The sequence below is a fragment of the Mauremys mutica genome, chromosome 13, assembly GCF_020497125.1.
Source record: "Mauremys mutica isolate MM-2020 ecotype Southern chromosome 13, ASM2049712v1, whole genome shotgun sequence".
In the NCBI taxonomy this organism is placed as follows: Eukaryota; Metazoa; Chordata; order Testudines; family Geoemydidae; genus Mauremys; species Mauremys mutica.
Window position 1 is genome coordinate 27681789 of NC_059084.1, and position 17322 is coordinate 27699110.

The 17322-nt window shown below is 41.6% G+C and overlaps 1 protein-coding gene across 1 annotated transcript in view; it reads right to left on the reverse strand.

Annotated features, from left to right (window-relative positions):
- Nucleotides 1-5750: 5750 nt before the first annotated feature.
- Nucleotides 5751-17322, reverse strand: part of CHMP4B (charged multivesicular body protein 4B) — a 39307-nt gene continuing 27735 nt past the window's right edge. The window contains exons 2-5 of the mRNA XM_044986512.1: nucleotides 15293-15470; nucleotides 13003-13117; nucleotides 12464-12590; nucleotides 5751-6569 (exon numbers count right to left, since the gene is read on the reverse strand). Of these exons, the coding sequence (XP_044842447.1) occupies nucleotides 6502-6569; nucleotides 12464-12590; nucleotides 13003-13117; nucleotides 15293-15470 (488 nt within the window). The 3' untranslated portion in view covers nucleotides 5751-6501. The remainder of the gene's footprint in view (nucleotides 6570-12463; nucleotides 12591-13002; nucleotides 13118-15292; nucleotides 15471-17322) is intronic.

Here is a 17322-nt window from a genome sequence, read left to right on the forward strand (position 1 = left end):
TTACCCGTTACTGACAACAGCTGTGACCCATTGAGTGCTGAACCTAATTTAGCTACAAGTGCTGACAAAAACAAAACAAGCTTCAACCCCATTTCAGGACTCAGCTCTTACCCAAGCTTTCTGAAGAGGAGGCAAGCACTGTTTGTCCTTTGCTGTGCTTAGAGATAAGAACATGCTCAGCAGCAGTTCAGTCCAATCACACCTGGAACTGACACTGGCTGCCACTTTCCTGTCCTAGACAAAGCTTAACTGACCCAGATACAGTACCTCAGCATAGTGAGTGTGAACCACTTCCATTTACATGGGGAGAAAGGAGACAGCCATTAATTCTCTCAGTACTGGAGCTATTATCCTCGCAGTCCACAAAGAGAGGCCATGTATACGCTATGGGGTCTCTACGGGCATAGCTGCAGTTCCAGAGCAAAGCTGGCATAACCCTGTAGGGTACACCCCTAGGAGGAGGATTTTTCGTCGCTGTAGGGACACCACCTCCCTCAGCAATGTTAGCTAGGTTAGTGGAAGCATTCTTCTATCCACCTAGCTGTGTCTACACCCAGGGTTAGGTCAGCATAGCTCTGGCACTCAGGACTGCAGATTTTTCACACCCCTGGTCACCGTAGCTACAACCATCTAAATTTTAAGTGTAGCCCAGGCCAAAGTGGGCCATTTAACTGCCAGCTAATGCACAGAAATGCCATTAATTCATCCAGTAATGTTCACACTGTACTCAGCATCAAGGGCTTTGACCCAAGTGAGGTCATTTTAAATTAAAACCAGTCAGGGAAGGGTAAATGACGCATAGTCAAGACGAACAGGAGGGTGATTTGCAGTTATAGTGCCTAGTGAGAGCCCCGCACAACCCACTTAACATTTCCATTATGCAGGGAGTTTGCAATGGTTGTAGCCTTATGCCCATGCAGAGGTGTGCAGTTGCATCCTAAATTCAGCTCCAAGAGTGGGGGCGGAGGGATAGCTCAGTGGTTTGAGCATTAGCCTGCTAAACTCAGGGTTGTGAGTTCAATCCTTGAGGGGTCCACTTAGGGATCTGGGGCAAAAATTGGTCCTGCTAGTGAAGGCAGGGGGCTGGACTCGATGACCTTTCAAGGTCCCTTCCAGTTCTAGGAGATTGGTATATCTCCAATTATTACCTTTATATAGGTAAGAAGCCTATGAAAGCAGTTTGCAGAGCTTACTACTTCAGCTCCCAGAGTGGGAAGAGGAGGAAAAAGTTCAAGATCAAACAACTCTACACATATAATCTTAGCCACCAGCTGAGGTGAACCATGGATTTTAAATGTTCCTAAAATGGTCCTGGACAAAGTCTATCGTTAACTCTATCACCTGTGGGAGCTCCCCCATAAATCATTCTTGATTTCAGTGGTGCTACCACGAGAGTTCAGTCCTTACCAGGTTAGCATTACATGATTTCCCTAACCCAGGCCATTAGTCTGCCTCCTTTGATTCAAGGCCTGCATTCAGACCTGCAATCCCTCAGGTGTCGGCTTGCCAAGGGTGGGCCTTTATCTCTCCAGTTCCCTTTATTTCCTGCTGCAAGCAGCACAAATTGCTCTCCTTGAACATGAGGGTGGCATTTTCCTGCAGCCAGCCCCCTTGTCCAGGCAGCCCAGCATCAAGAACAGAGATACCCCAAATGAGAATACGTGTTCAGTATCAGAATCAGTGCCAAGAAGTTAGATGAAAACAGCTACTGCTTCCTCTCTCTCTCTCCACTGTTTCATGCCAGCTTCTATTGCCTAGAGCTGGGATTAAACATCCTCATAGCCTAAAATCAAAGATTAAATAGAGTAATCTCCATCAGCACACTGTCCTACACCACTCTTCCAACCCATAAGTCTTATTGGTCAGCCTCCACTCTTACTGATCCCCCTCCCTCAAGGGCTTTCCAAAAAAAGCAAGGCTTCTTAGCAGCCCAATGCTCTTGCTGTTCACGCTCGGAGATAGAAGAACTCTCAGATGCAAGTCCTCTTAGAATTCATTTATTTAAATTCACATGAAATAATTAGGCTGCCATTTTCTAGGAGTAGCTACCCTTGCTGGGACTTTTGGAGATGACTCACTATCACCACAAATACTCAAGGGACATGAATGTGGATGGTCATTCCAACAAATGTAAGAATTTCCTTAACCAAGCAGCACAGGCAAGATTTAGAAAAATCCAAATGTGCTCCTTGCTCTGCTTTACAAAAGCTGCAGACCAGAGCAATACCCTGGCACACCTCCAGGGAGCACGAGTTGCCTTTTTAATTCTCCACATTGCACCCAAAATGAACCCAGGGCAGAGGAATGATGTTGTAGGGTAAAGCAAAGGTATTAACTGAACCACCTAAACCTGGATGGGCAAATACCACTCTGAGTAAAGAGCTTGAAGGAGGAATTGTTACAGTCTGTGCTCTGGATGTACTACAGGACGGAACCAGCAAATCTCTGTTGGGCCAAAGGTCATTACTCAGAACCAGGTACCAACTGCCTACTCTCACAGCCTTTAGCCATGAATGAAGAAGCTATTTTGGTAAAGGGAGAAGCACATACCCTAAGGCAGCTCTTTTGCGGCAGTTTAACAAGATACTGGAAACCCATTTACACCCTCTAATTGTCCTTCCTTAAAATGGATAGATGACTCATGGGATTTCACCTGCAGGAAATGCGCGACAGCCTCTCTGTAAATCCAGCTGCACAAGTCTGGGCATGTGCTATGGCTGAGAGGTTTGACCATTCCTCCTCTTCTGCAGCTGGCACATGCAGAGGTCAGGGCCAGCTTTAGGAAGTGCGGGGCCCAATTTGAACAGTTTCGACGGGGCCTCAGCAGGGATGACTAAAAGAAAAAAAACACATGTAAAAAACACATGGGGCTTGTACTCACCGGGCGGTGCTCTGAGTCTTTGGCGGTGGGTCCTTCACTCGCTCCAGGTCTTTGGTGCCACTGAAGGACCTGCTGCCGAAGTGCCGCCAAAGACCCAGAGCAAGTGAAGGACCCACCACCAAAGTGCCGCCGAAGACCCGGAGCGCTGCCAGGTGAGTAAAAATTAAAAAGGTGTGTCTAGCCAGGGAGGGGATTATCACTGGGTGCGGGGACCTGTTAGGGCGTGGGGCCCGATTTGGGGAAATTGGTGGAATTGGCCTAAAGCCGGCCCTGGCAGAGGTGGTGCTCTCTGCAGACAAAACCCAAGCAGGAAGTCTCTACACAGGCCAATTCTGGGAAGGCAGCAACAGTGCATGTTATGCCATTCCAACCTGGGAGATCTCAGTGGATTAGGCCAGCCTGCATTATTCTCCTGCGCTGAAGCCAGACAATAGGCACTTCATGTGACTGAAGAACTGTCTAGGAAACTCATCATAGGATGACAGGCTCTCCTCAACACCAGACAGCACTTAGCTACAAAAGGGCTTCAGAGACATATCGCTCTCTGTCACTCTAGTTTTCCCTGATTAATTTGCTAAATGACCTTAAGGTCAAGCCACAACTTCTGTGTCCCTGTTTCCCCATCTGTACAGTGGGGATAATACCACCTTTGAAAAGGGCTGAAACATCTTCAGGTGCAAAGCGCTAGGAAGGAAAGCACTAAAGACATCCACCAGGCTGGATCACATTTTTCCCCTACTGTGAATGTTGGGAGGTTCCTTGCTGGTATTGCACGTACATACAATAAAGCAACTAAGCTTTCGCTAGTGCAACTGTTTATGCTAGAAAAATAAAGGCTTAATTGTACCTTTAAGAGGTTAATTGAGGGATTTAGCATTCTCCTGTTTGGCTACTGTAATATATAGTAGTGGATAAGCAAGACAAAGCTGGCACAACCCTGCTAAAACTGCTAATTCTTTTAAGACAACATGACACTCATTTCAGATTACAAAATGGCATATTTTGGAACTAGCATTGGGGAATTAGCTTCATCAGGAAAAAAGGCTAAAAAAAGTAAAGCTACGTTTTAGTCTCAGGAATTTTTGGTAAAAGTCACGAACAGGTCACAGGCAGTAAACAAAATTTCACAGCCCGTGATCGGTGCATGACTTTTACTATATACCCCTGACTAAAACTGGGGGTGGGGGGAGTGGGTGCACTCAGGGGACAGTCCAGGGGGCAGGCACTGCAGGGGAAGGGAGTGGGGGGCGCTGCAGGTGGGGGTAGGGTTGACTGGGCTGGGGCAGGTTCCCTACCTGGCTCCTGAGCTCCACGCACTGACTCTGCTCCATGCCAAGCCTCGGTTCTGCAGCTCCCATTGGCTGGGAGCTGTGGCCAATGGGAGCTGTGGGGGCAGAGCCTGCTGGCAGAGGCAGCACATGGAGCTAGTTGCTGAGGGAGGGGAGCCTCCCTTCCAGGTAAGCACCTCCCCACACCACAATCCCCATCCCTGAAACCCCAAACACCCAAACTCCTGCTGCTGGGGGGCCCGAGACCATCCCAGCAGCAGCCATTGCGCCTGGCCCGGGGGCTGCCTGAGCTGCTCAGGTGGCCCCAGGGCCAAGCACATCGGGCTGCTACAGAAGTCACGGAAAGTCACGGAATCCGTGACAAACATGGAGCCGTAATCCTATTTACAGCCACAGAAAGATTAGCTTAGGAACAGTTTACCTTCTTTCAACATCATTTGGCTGATTTCAGAAAAGAAGACTTACCCACAGAATGAGCCTGGACTTTTTAATAAAAGCAGGAGTGAGTGATGTCTATTTCCTTGTTTTATTCTTTAAGAGCCTTGTTTATAATTTCTGGCTGTTCACTGATGTAGGCAGGGGAAGGGGGGGAAGAAGAGTCAGGAATACAAAGCAGAAGTAAGGCTCCTGATGAATAATTAAAAGAACTTCACATGTGCTAGACAGACACATAGTATTGACCAAAATAAGTCTTCAGAGGAGACTTCTTCAGGTGAAGGTAAAAGTGCAGGGCTGCAAGAGAGACCACGGAATTGTTCCAGCTGCCTGGCCAACACACAGGAGTTATGGTGTTCAGTTCCAATTCTTGCAGTCATTTTTTATTGCAGGAGTTGCATTCTCTTCTTGTCTGAAGAAACAGGGTGATGGTACAGATCGGAACACATTACTGACTCAGCTCCACCCTCCACAAGCTTGGGGGCAGCTAGCAGTTCCACCATCTGTGCCTCTTTGCCTTCTTTCCATTTTGGGTTTCTGGACTTGGTTGTCAGTAACTGAGGCAACAGTACTGATGTTAAGGTAACGACTTACCTTGAGGTAGGCTTGCAAATTTCCAGCAAGGAGTTTCACTGCATTTAGTGCTCAAAGCATAAATCCTAATGGAAATATTAGTGCTCTAAAACACAAGATCTTCTTACTAGCACAGAATGTGCAACAAATCATGAATGTCAAAGATAATTTTTATGATAATTTACGGTAGGGTAGGCAGAGAAATATAAAGCCAAAGCTATGTGTTCAGCCTTTAAATCAGTTGCTTCTATCTCAAACACAGCAGCTCCTAGGGCCCTCTGACTGGAGTCTCAATCTGTTGTTCCAGCATTACACTAAAACAGTCAAGAAAAACAACTTTACAGGAACACTCCCAATCATTTTGCTCAGCTAACATTGGAGTTTGTATGATAAATGACCTGACTCTGTATCTGTCAAAATACTGGCCATAGCTACAATTATGGATTCAAAGATAAACTGATGCCAAAAAGTCTGTTTGTTCCTCTATCAGGAAGGAGCAGAAACCAAATTTAATGTAAATTAAATTTCTTTAAATCTAATAAAAATAGATAATTGACGACACTAGCCGAGAATGAAAATTAAACAAGGTATTTAATACAGTGCAAACCATAGTTTCTTAATTAAAATAGATGTGTGCATGTATCTGAATGGGTTACCAGTTATCACAAATAGCAATGAACTTTGCACTGCTACATAGAAAAAAATGTACAGCTGGATTTTAAGTGTAAATCTCCCTTACTTCCAAAGTAGTATTTATCAATTTCAAATCAATTTCACTAATTAAAAATGGGAACAGCGACTAGGTCAGTGCAGTGATAGGTGATCACACAGACAAAGGAAATAAATACAGAGTGCAAAGAACTAAAAACCTAACGCATTCTTATACCTAAACATGAGAAGCCAATGGTGGCTTATGACTTTTCCTTTTTAAATGTCTTACAAGACTTCTAGACACACTTTCAACTGACTTAAAATTACAGGCTGCATTTCAGGTCATTTAAATTCAATATGCCCCAAACTCTACAAGATGAAAATCCAGCAGTGGCATTAGCATAGTCCAAAAGCTGAATGTTGGATTTTGCAAATATATTTTATTTTACAGAAATTCAACATTATCAACTGCAGGCAACTTTCCCCGACCCCATTTGTTTCCTTTGCGCAGACCGTGCTATGCAGAATACAGCAATGCAGTGCCCACTGCTTTGGGTTAAGATTAAAGAGAGAAAGACATTTTGCTTAATGTTTTGTCCCGAACACACTACACGTGCACCTAAACCAGGTGGCCAAAGTCTGTTATGTTTTTCCAAATGGTTGCTGCTGTAGTTACATGTTTCCAGCCCAAGCTTCCAACTCTTTCATGTCATCGTCATCCTCCTCTTCTTTCTTCTTGGCTGTAGTATAAAGAGGGTGTGAAGAGTTAGGAGCGGATACCTTGATGTAACCCCATAATGTCCTGCTTCACCTGGACAGGTGGCTCTGCACTGCACAAGGCACTAGGTCCCACAGAAGAGCAAATATGCCACATGTGGTTTTCAGTTACAAGACTTATGTGCCATTTTAAAAGCTAGCCAGGGTTAAACTTCCCGAGGCCATATTTCAAAAAGAGAAAAGAAAATCGTTTGTGAGAAGAATGCAAATGTGCATTTAATCAGAGTGATACACAAGCATTGCCAATATTTGTCACAGTCACCAAATCTCAAAGCATGGGAAGATGCAGACCTGTTTCGTTTAGGAGCTCCTTTGGAGCCATGTAAAGTTTATTTAGCTAAGCAGTAGCCATTTGGCAATGGATGGTTTCTTATTCAGCGTGCTTACACCAACCACTATGGATTTGGGGCTATTGGTCTTAGACTGATTTGAGTGCAGCACTAGCTGGAAAAATAGATGGAGTTGGGAGCCAGGAAATACCAAGTCCTAGCCTAGGATCTCTCAGAGTTCCTGTGCTGTTTCACCTCTGGCTCTCAGTTTACCTCTCTGGAAATGAAGGCAATAGCTACTGACAGGAATATTGGGAAGGTTAGTTAAAAACTGTACAGTGCTTTGAAGTTATAGAACGCTAAGCACTACAAGTCTCACCTTAAAAATTTCTAAATACTACACTTTCCCCAAAGAAATTCCTAATGCAGCAAGATAGAGAATTATTTTTAATTTAAAAGATATCCAGTCTCTCCATATAATGAATCCAACAGTTGCTTATAGTATGGGGTGTGTGTGTGTGTGCGCGCAATTTGTAATACAAAACTGGCACAAATGGGAAGTTCCTGAAGTTCAACCCTTGAAAGGGGAGGAGCCAAGGGATGGTAAATCTGTTTCAAGGTCTCTCCTGTGGCAGAGTCCCCCAAATTAAACGGGCATGGAAGAGTAGAAATCAAGATAAATAAAAACTGATTTTTAAAAATATCAAATTGAGTTTTGTATTTAAATAAATATTTTCTTTTAAAAATAAGCCTGTAAAAATTAAATGTGAAATTATGACATTACGATGAACCTTACACTTATTATAATCTATTTAAAATCATTTAAATAAAAAATATGCTGCAGTCAACATTCACATTTTAATGAATTAAGGGGGCTGCTTTTTTATTATACACAGAATTGGGGGAACATTGTTAACTTTTAAGCTCAACTGAAGCTTTATAAATATGGTACAATATCTTACATTGCATATCTGTATTTTCAGTTTTGATAATGAAGCAAATGCTGCTATTTAAATTTATCATGTCAGTGCTTTTAGTTTCTGTTGCGCAGAAAAGTTTTTGTCTTAATTACTTTTGGTTTCAGGTTAGCTAGGAGGTGCAGAGAAAATATTTCTTCATTTGGGCTAGTTCATTCAAAGTTGAGAAGCCAACTGAGCTGAAAAAGCAGAAAAACTTGTTTTCTTCTTCTAATCTATGAACAACCACCAGGCAGGAAGAGGATTCACAGATCCTAAAGTCAGAAAGGACCATTGCGATCATCTAGTCTGACCTCCAGAATAACACAGGCCAGAGAGCTTCATTGAAATAATTCCTGGAGCAGGTCTTTGAGAAAAATATCCCAATTTTGATTTAAAAATCATCAGTGATGGAAAATCCACCATGGCCCTTGGTAAATTGTTCCAATGGTTAATTACCCTCACTGTCAAAAATTTATGCCTTATTTCCACCCTGAATTTGTCCTACCTTCAACTTCCATCCATTGGATCGAATCATAACTTTCTCTCCTAGACTGAAGATCCCATTATTAAATATTTGTTCCCTATGTAGGTACTTGTAGACTAATCAAGTTACCCTTAACTTTCTGTTAAACTAAATAGGTTGAGTTCTTTAAGTCTGTTACCATATGGCGTGTTTTCTAATTCTTTAATCATTCCTGAGGCTCTTCTCTGAGCCCTCTCCAATTTAACACCACCACCTTTCCTGAATTGTGAGAAGCAAAACTAGACACAATGTTCCAGCAGTAGTCACACCAGTGCCAAATATACAGGTCAAATAACCTCTCTACTTCTATTTGAGATTCCTGTCTTTATGTACCCCTAGATCACATTACCTCTTTTGGCCACAGTGTCCCATTGGGAGCTCATGTTCAGCTGATAATCCAACATGACTCCCCAGTCTTTTTCAGAGTCACTGCTTCCCAGGATTGAGTCCCCCATGCTGTAAATATGGCCTGCACTCTTTGTTTTGGGATGTATACATTTATATTTAGTGTATTAAAACACAGTTTGATTGCGCCCAGTTAGCCAAGTGATCCAGATCATTCTGTATTAGTGACCTGTCGTCCTCAATATTTACCACTCTCCCAATTTTAGTATCATTTGCACACTTTATCAGTGATGATTTTATGTTTTCTCCTAGGTCATTAATAACAAAAAATGTTAAACAGCATAGGGCCAAGGGCTGATCCCTGCAGGACTCCACTAGAAACACAGTCACTTGATGAACATTCCCTATTTACAACTACATGTTGAGACTTATCAGTTAGCCAGTTTTTAATCTATTTTATATCATTCTAGTTTTTTTAATCAAAATGTCGTGTGGAACCAAGCCAAACGCTTACAGAAATCTAAGTATTTTACATCAATTTTATCAACTACATTTATAATCTCATTTAAAAAAATACCAAGTTAGTTTGACAGGATCTATTTTCCATGAACCCTTGTTGATTGGCATTAATTAAATTACCCTCCTTTAATTCTCTATTAACTGATTCTCATATCAGCCACTCCATTATCCATTAACAGACCTATAATTACCCGGGTCATCCTGTTTACTCTTTTTAAAAACTAGCACATTAGCTTTCTTCTAGTCTTCTGAAACTTCTCCAGTGCCCTTAGACTTATTGAAAATCAACATTAACTGTCCAGCAAGCTCCTCAGCCAGCTCTTTTAAAACACTTGGATGCATGTTAACTGGACCTCATTAAAAGTATTAACTTTAATAGCTTCTGTTTAACATTCTCCAGAGATATTAGTGGGATGGAAAGAGTGTTCACTATATGATGAAACTACATCATGTTTTTTTGACCAAACACAGAACAGAAATATTTATTGAACACTTCTGCCTTTTCTGCATTATTATTGCTAATTCTATCATTTCAATCTAGTAATGAACCAAAACCATTGTCAAGATTCTTCCTGTTCAATATATTGTAAAAACTCCTTATTGTCCCTTAACAATGCTGGCCATAGATTTCTCCTTGTGTATCTTTGCTTCCGTTATTCATTTACTACAATTCTTAACTTCTGATTTAGGATGAGATCTTTTAATTCTAAAAACTTGAAGGACACAGGGCCAGATTTTCAAAGGGATTTGATTTCAATGGGAGTTAGCCACCTAGCCTGCTTAGATAATTTCAGAAATACTGCTAGTCACTTAAATATCTTTGACCAGAAATAATCCATCAATTCACTAACTGCGGTTACTTCCTTTGTTTAATAGGTCAGTTTTAAATGCAAAACAAGAAAAAAAAGTTGATCAAAACTTATATATACACAGCACATTTAAGACGTTTTTATTAGTTAAATAAAACCAATTTTAAAATGCTATTTTGGTACTTCTAATTGACTCCTAATTGCCATCCAAATGCAGCTTGCCACAAATCCCAAGTAAAATAACCAAATCGCTTGATAAATAAGAAATGCATCATTCACCATTTTCTAAAATAATCAAAAATTAAAAATCTGAGTATGTGTATGTGAAGCTATATCGATGCTTAAATAAATGTGTACAGATATAGTGTATCTTCTTGTTTAGCAAAAAGAACCCTATATTTGGAGGCAAATGAGTGTTTTAGTGATTATGCCAAACAATAAGGATGAACCTCTCTTAAGGAAAGTAATTAAAAAGTAAACATGCTAAATGGATTAAAATCAATTATTTAAATAAAAAATTACCTGCTTCCTGATTTAAATCATGTTAAAAAGAGATTATTTAAGTCAATCCACCCTGATAGAAATTTCTTAACTCCACTGTGAAATGATTTTCTCCGAAGTAAAACATACTTAACAGTTATAAAAGAGAAATATAGCAGGCTTTTTAGCGTACCTATATTGAATTCAGGCAGAGAGCTGCTGTACAGAAATAGCTGCTATTTACAGGTCCTCACCAGCCATGAGAAGACAGACACTGATGGGGTGAATGGATACTGAAGTTTCTACTATACTGTGGTTTGATAATAAATGCAGTAAAACTGTGGCACAGCTATACTGTACTATGGCAGAGCCTGTAAAGCAGGTCCAGGAAGGTTATACGTCACATCATGGACATTAGCACAGGCCAAAGACATTCCATGTCCGCTGGATTTCATTAGCTATGACTTTTACTCTACATACAGGATGCGGAGGAGTTGTTTGGAATACAATATTATTAGCTTTGAACCAAAACTGTGTAAATCTAACACTTCTCCCCATTCTAGACTATACAGTTTTCATGTAGGCCAGAGGAGAAGTGAGAGATGGAGGCAGAGATTCTACAATTATACCTTCCTAGTGCAATTCAGAGAACAACGCTGGTTTTTCCCTCTCCCTCTTTTCCTTTATTTTTTCCTATTAATGAGTCAAATCCTGATGCTGAAAATGAATGGGTCCAGCCAGAGCTCTCTCTATGGAACATTAAATCAGGCTCAGAGGGAAAGGCAACCACTAATGATGAGAGAGTTGCTCTTCAGCCACCCAACTCCATCCCTTTCCACTGGTTCAGAGTGAGTGACTGCTCTCACATAAACTGCCATCTAGGCCTGATGGGGCACTGGGAAGTGAAGTCTGGGAAAGGCAATTGGCAGCTAAGGAGCTCCTGAGGGGCCTGAGTGACAATGACCATCAAGGATAAACAGTGAGACAAGGAGCACAGGCCAGGCCCTTATAAACTATCTCCACTAGCTAGGTTTTTGGGTGTGGGATCACAATAAGCTTCCACTAGAACTAGGCTCCTCTTTCTACTTCCTGACGACAGCTCTGCAGTGCCTTCATCTCCAGGGGTGCAACAGTGGTTGCTGCATAGACAAGAACCATGGAAGGCAGGACCCAATGGCAGAACTAACAAAGAAACCCACCACAACAGAATCAGGCCAGCATGGAGCTTCTCTATGTACCAGTAATGCACATGCACCAACCAGGATTTGTCCTTGTGATTTGCCTCCCCAGAAGCTTTTGCTCCAAGGTTTTGCACAAAACTCAGTTTGGTGTCATCTGATTTGAGTGCCATCTCTAAGATAGGGACCCCATGCACCTTGGGTAGTCAGGAGTCAGCATTATTCACCCAAAACAGAGTGCTATGAAAATAGATGGGTCAGCTAAGTAAGACCACAGCATCTCAGTACAGGGGCGAGAGGCAGACTCAAAGATCTGCAAGCATGGTTCAATCAGAGCACTGAGACCAACTTGCAAGACTAAATTCCAAGGGCTATTTCTCACTCAAGTCTCCCTTGCTTTTACCTCTGTGTTTGGTCTTGTCAGGATTGCTTCCCATTAAATCAGCTGCCATTAGTACAAGACTCCCAGCCATCACTTCTTCCTCCTACATATCCATTCTACCTTGAACTTTGTTTTTTAAGGTATTATAGGATAAACTGGAAGTGCGGGAATACATGCTAACTGCTTCTGTTACAGCTATTAATTTTCATAGATTTAATGAAAGGAGATGAAGGATCCCTTGAGAATAATACATCATGTGATTCATGAAGCAATTCCATATTAACTCTACAAGCTGCTTGTAGCCAGAAAATTCAAATCCTTATTAAGAGCTGCTGATTTGATGAATGCACATGTTAATGAACCAAGCTGGCTTTGGCAAAGGCAGACAATTACCTGGCTTTGATGGTATTGCTATTGAGGGCACATTTGGTAGTGGTACTGTCTCGGGACCACTGATCTCCAACAGGTTTTTGTCTAGTTCTTCCTGTTCTAGTTCCTCCAATTCTGCCATCAGTTCATCCTAGTATTGTAAAGGGAAAAAGAATGATTCAGATCACACTTGCCACTAAGTAGCACAAACACAGACAGACTCAGCTAGGTACATCATCACAGAGGATGGCCTAAATGACCCCAGCACATGACCCTCAAACTGTAAGGGCAGGGTCTGAATCTCAACCCTGATCTGAATTTACAGCTTCACCTTCTGATGGGCACAGAATTCTCTGCTCCAAAAGCCTCCAAAATGTTGGGGGTTTGAAGTCCCATCCAAGTTTTGTAGCTGCCATGCGCACAATTTTCTGAGGTGGAAAAGACCACTTGCTAGGAGAAATTTTATATCCTAGAACTTGCACTGTTGTCTGAATGCATGCAGAACTCAGATCACTAAGAGATGGGTTTTAATTTAAAACAGTGCAACTCTTGAGCTGTTTTACCTCATCAAAGTCTTCCCCAAATCCTACAGGCTTTGAAATAGCTGTTGAAATTTCATCTGCCAGCTCCTGCTGTTCAGCAATATCCTGCATCAATTCGTCTACTTTATCGATATCCCTGTAAAGAGAAAAGAGTACAACATGTTAGGTCATTAATCTAGTTTGCACTGCCCACTGACTGCATTTGCTAATTCTGTGGCAATGCTAATTCCACCTTGCGATGGCATTTCAGCTGTGCATGACCTCACATCTCCAGCCATTGCAGCTACCTTCCCTCAACTGCTCCACTCTGCACAATCTCCATTCTCTACTCCCTGCCAACGTCTTGGCATTTTTACCCATTTCAGGAAGGTATGAAGCTTCCTCTAAAGCACATGCCATTTCTGCTGTGTGGACTGGACAGGAGGAGGTGCTCATTACCTTTCTCCCTCATTCCCAGCAGATTACCTCCCTCATGATTCTAGAAATCACCTGTTTGCTGTTCTTAAATTTTTCTCTTTGGCAGAAATGTAGTGCTGAAAGATGGACTGAGAGCCCTGGAGGACAAAAGCTCCCATTTACCCTCAGAAAAGATATAAACACATGGCAAGATGGACTGATCCCACAAAACCATTTCACATAGGTAGCCAAGCAGCCCATTGGCTGGCAACTACTTTTGGTTACTACTACAGATCTAGGTCAGCTTCAACTTGTCAGGGGTGAAAGGCTCCGTTACCCTATTATCAATCCTTTAAGCCATCAAGATCCATTTATCAGTTTGCTTTGAACTCTAATTCTTAGTGTAACTCGGCTCTATTTGCTTTAGTCAAGGATGGACAAAAAAAGTGCCATCACAGGACACAATCATCATCACCATCAAGTCCACAGTTAAGGGTGAGTTGAGTTTTTGACTTGAAGCCAGGATTTAACCTCTTATGTATGAAAAATACAAGATGTCCCTCCCCCCCCCTCAAATTCTACTCCTTACTCTCAGAGCACAGAATGACTTCTGAAAATTTACAAGCTAATTCATTAGTTTTAATTTAAATAAAAAATGGGTCCTTTAAGAAACCTGGCACCTGTTTTGTCATACTTTTGTCCCCAACAACCTTAATGGAATAATGCAGACTCTTACAACTTTGCATATACTTAACTCACTGAAATCTTGTGCACGGATTACATGTAAAGGTTTTTTTTTTTGTTTTTTTTTTTTAAGCATTGTCATTCACACTCACACACCTATTTTTCTCCATATTCAAGTTTACTAAGGGGCAGAAACTCAATACACTTCAGAGAATTCCACGAAGAACTGCCCTCTTTCAAAATAGCCTCTTTTCCCCTTTGTTCTCAATGGGACTGAAGCAACACACTGCCCTTAACAAAAATGGCCACTGCATCTATTCACCTACTCCTCAGTGTTCTTCTCCACCTCCTGACAGCATAGGGGGCTATCATCTTTCCTGAGGTCAGTTTACCTTCACTCCCATTGGGGTCCATGGAATGTGGTGGCATTTGGAAAGAGGGCATATTTACTGAGGTCAGCACCTGGCCTCATTATCATTGCAAAAAATGGGGGATGCCAGCCATTTTGAAAGAGTACAATTCTTCATAAATTTCTCTGGAGAATATTTTACACACCTAATAACATGGGGTCACTATATGGCTCAGTAAAGACTATTTAGGGGCCTTAACTATGCAGTCCTATATCTGAACAGGTTTGGATTCTTTTAAATTTAACCTTAGTTCAGAGTTTCCTGGGTTTGCAAATATTGGCTTTGTGTTAATTACAACATCTCTGTAGTTTACCCTTAGTTACTTATATGTACTCTCAACCATAACTCCATCTCAAAGTCATTTTTGTTTCCAAATTATATTGAGTAGAAGAAAAAAAGGAACAGATTATGCACCCCTTTTAAACAAGGCTTTTCAAAAGTGTACAGGTATTAGATGAATCTGTGACCAGTACATCTCTGAAATCACTTCAGACTACTATTGACACTATACTTTAGCTAGACAAAATTGTGTGTGTGCTATTAATGGCCTCGTACCCCACAAAATGTTTCTGGGTTGAAAAATCCCATCTTTTGTAGCTTGATCAATAAGCGAATACACCTAGTATTATATTTTAAACTTTTTAAAAATACTTTACTGCTTTGTCTGTAACCTCTGCAAAAATCAGTTATTTCATGCCACGATGATGCAGAGTATTTTAGCAGATTGCATGGGACCTGGTCCTTTGTTCTCTTTCTATAATTTCTGGTTTGATTTTGATAAAGTGAACATTCATTCAAGGATACAATATGAAATTTCTTACATGTTGTCATGAGCAGCTTTCATAGCTTTAGCAGCCAGGCCCATATTCTTGAGCACTTCAGTATTGGTATTGGCATTTTCAAGGGCTTCCCTCTGGAATTCAATTGTTGATAACGTGCCATCTATCTGCGCCAGCTGCTTCTCGTACCTCTTCTTGCGTTTTAGGGCTTGAAGAGCAGCTAGATGAAACAAAAACAAAAACAGGATGTATGTGATTTGTGTCCAAAATAGCCATTCAAATGTGTACAAAATTCCATTCACAAAACAGAACAATGTTTAATTCATTCTATTGCTCATCTGCTCTTCTATCTAGTTTAATTAAAATTTGTTACTGTTTTGTGATTCTGCCTAAACAAATGTAATGGTGTCCACTTCATGTCAAAATACAGACTATAAACCAGCAATCACAACGTTGGCAGTCTAGATGCTCAGCATGGATGGTGCTGCAGGGTACTGTGTTTTATAGCAAACATCATGTTTCAAAACATAAGCATGCCTATTTAAAAGTAACATCTTCCTCCATCTTTTCCCATGGAACACACAGCAGTCCATGGTACAGTAACTGCCAAACATGGTTTTAACTATGATGCAGGCTCAATCAGCAGCTGCAGCTAAGCAGGAGTGACTGGGTGAAAGCATTATATACAGTAGAACCTCAGGGTTATGAACACCAGAGTTACGAACTGACCAGTCAACTACATCCCTCATTTGGAACCAGAAGCAAGCAATCAGGCAGTCGCAGACACAAAAAAGGCCAATACAGTGGAGTACTGTGTTAAACGTAAACTACTAAAAAAAAAAAAGGGAAAGCAGCTTTTTTCTTCTGCATAGTAAAGTTTCAAAGCTGTATTAAGTCAATGTTCAGTTGTAAACTTTTGATAGAACCACCATAACATTTTCTTCAGAGTTACGAACAACCTCCATTCCCGAGGTGTTCATAACTGAGGTTCTACTGTACCTCGCTTCCTAGTATCGCTCCTGTTTGAATAAGAGCAGTGGTCAAGGAAAGCTCATCTTGTATAAACACATTTCACATCTCCCCTGGTGTAAGGTCCCGCCCACACTGAATCTTCTAAATATGATTTTTGTAACCAATAGAGGTGCTGTCTCTGTCTCTATAACCCTGTTCAGTTTGAGCCTGCACAGCAGCTTTTCTGCTGTGTTTGTTTCTAGATCTACACAAACATGAACAGACATTACTAAGTGCTTTCTACGAAGGTATGGGCAGATGAGCTATCCCACAATGCCTTTGCATGAAATCCATAGATACCAACACATGGGTCTGAGTACTCTGTACAGAAAGCTGGGAAGAAGGAGACCCAGTCAAACTGGATACACAAACCAGATCATGGTTTTCAGTTCACACTAAGCACTCCACTCCTCCACCCCCAGTGCATGTGCACATGTGTGCACAACTAGTTACAGGAAGATAATACCACCTGACTAGATCACTGGCAAAAGTGGGGGGAGGGATAGCTCAATGGTTTGAGCATTGGCCTGCTAAACCCAGGGTTGTGAGTTCAATCCTTGAGGGGCCACTTGGGGATCTGGGGCAAAAATTGGTCCTGCTAATGAAGGCAGGGGGCTGGACTCAATGACCTTTCAAGGTCCCTTCCAGTTCTAGGAGATTGGTATATCTCCAAAAATAAATAAATAAATAAAAAAATAAAAAAAGAAACTCAACTAGCTGCTCTGTATCATTCATTCATAATGTATGTGGATTAGAGCTGGCTGGAAAATGGAAATCCCTCCCTGTTAAAAATTACGTGTTCTTAAAAAAAAAAAAAAATCCCAAACTGAGCCAAAATGGCAAAATTGCAACATTTTCCCAGAAAGGGATTTTAGAAAAGCGCTGTTTCAGGTGAACCAACATGGATTTTTTAATTTGTCTGAGAAAGTGACGTTGACAAGAGCTTTGCAGCCCAGCAGCAGGACAGGCAGAGTGCCTGGCCACCCAGAGAGCTGAGCTGAGCATCAGGAAGGCAGAGTCAGGTGTTCAGTACTGGCAGCTGCCTGTAAAGCTTTTGTCAA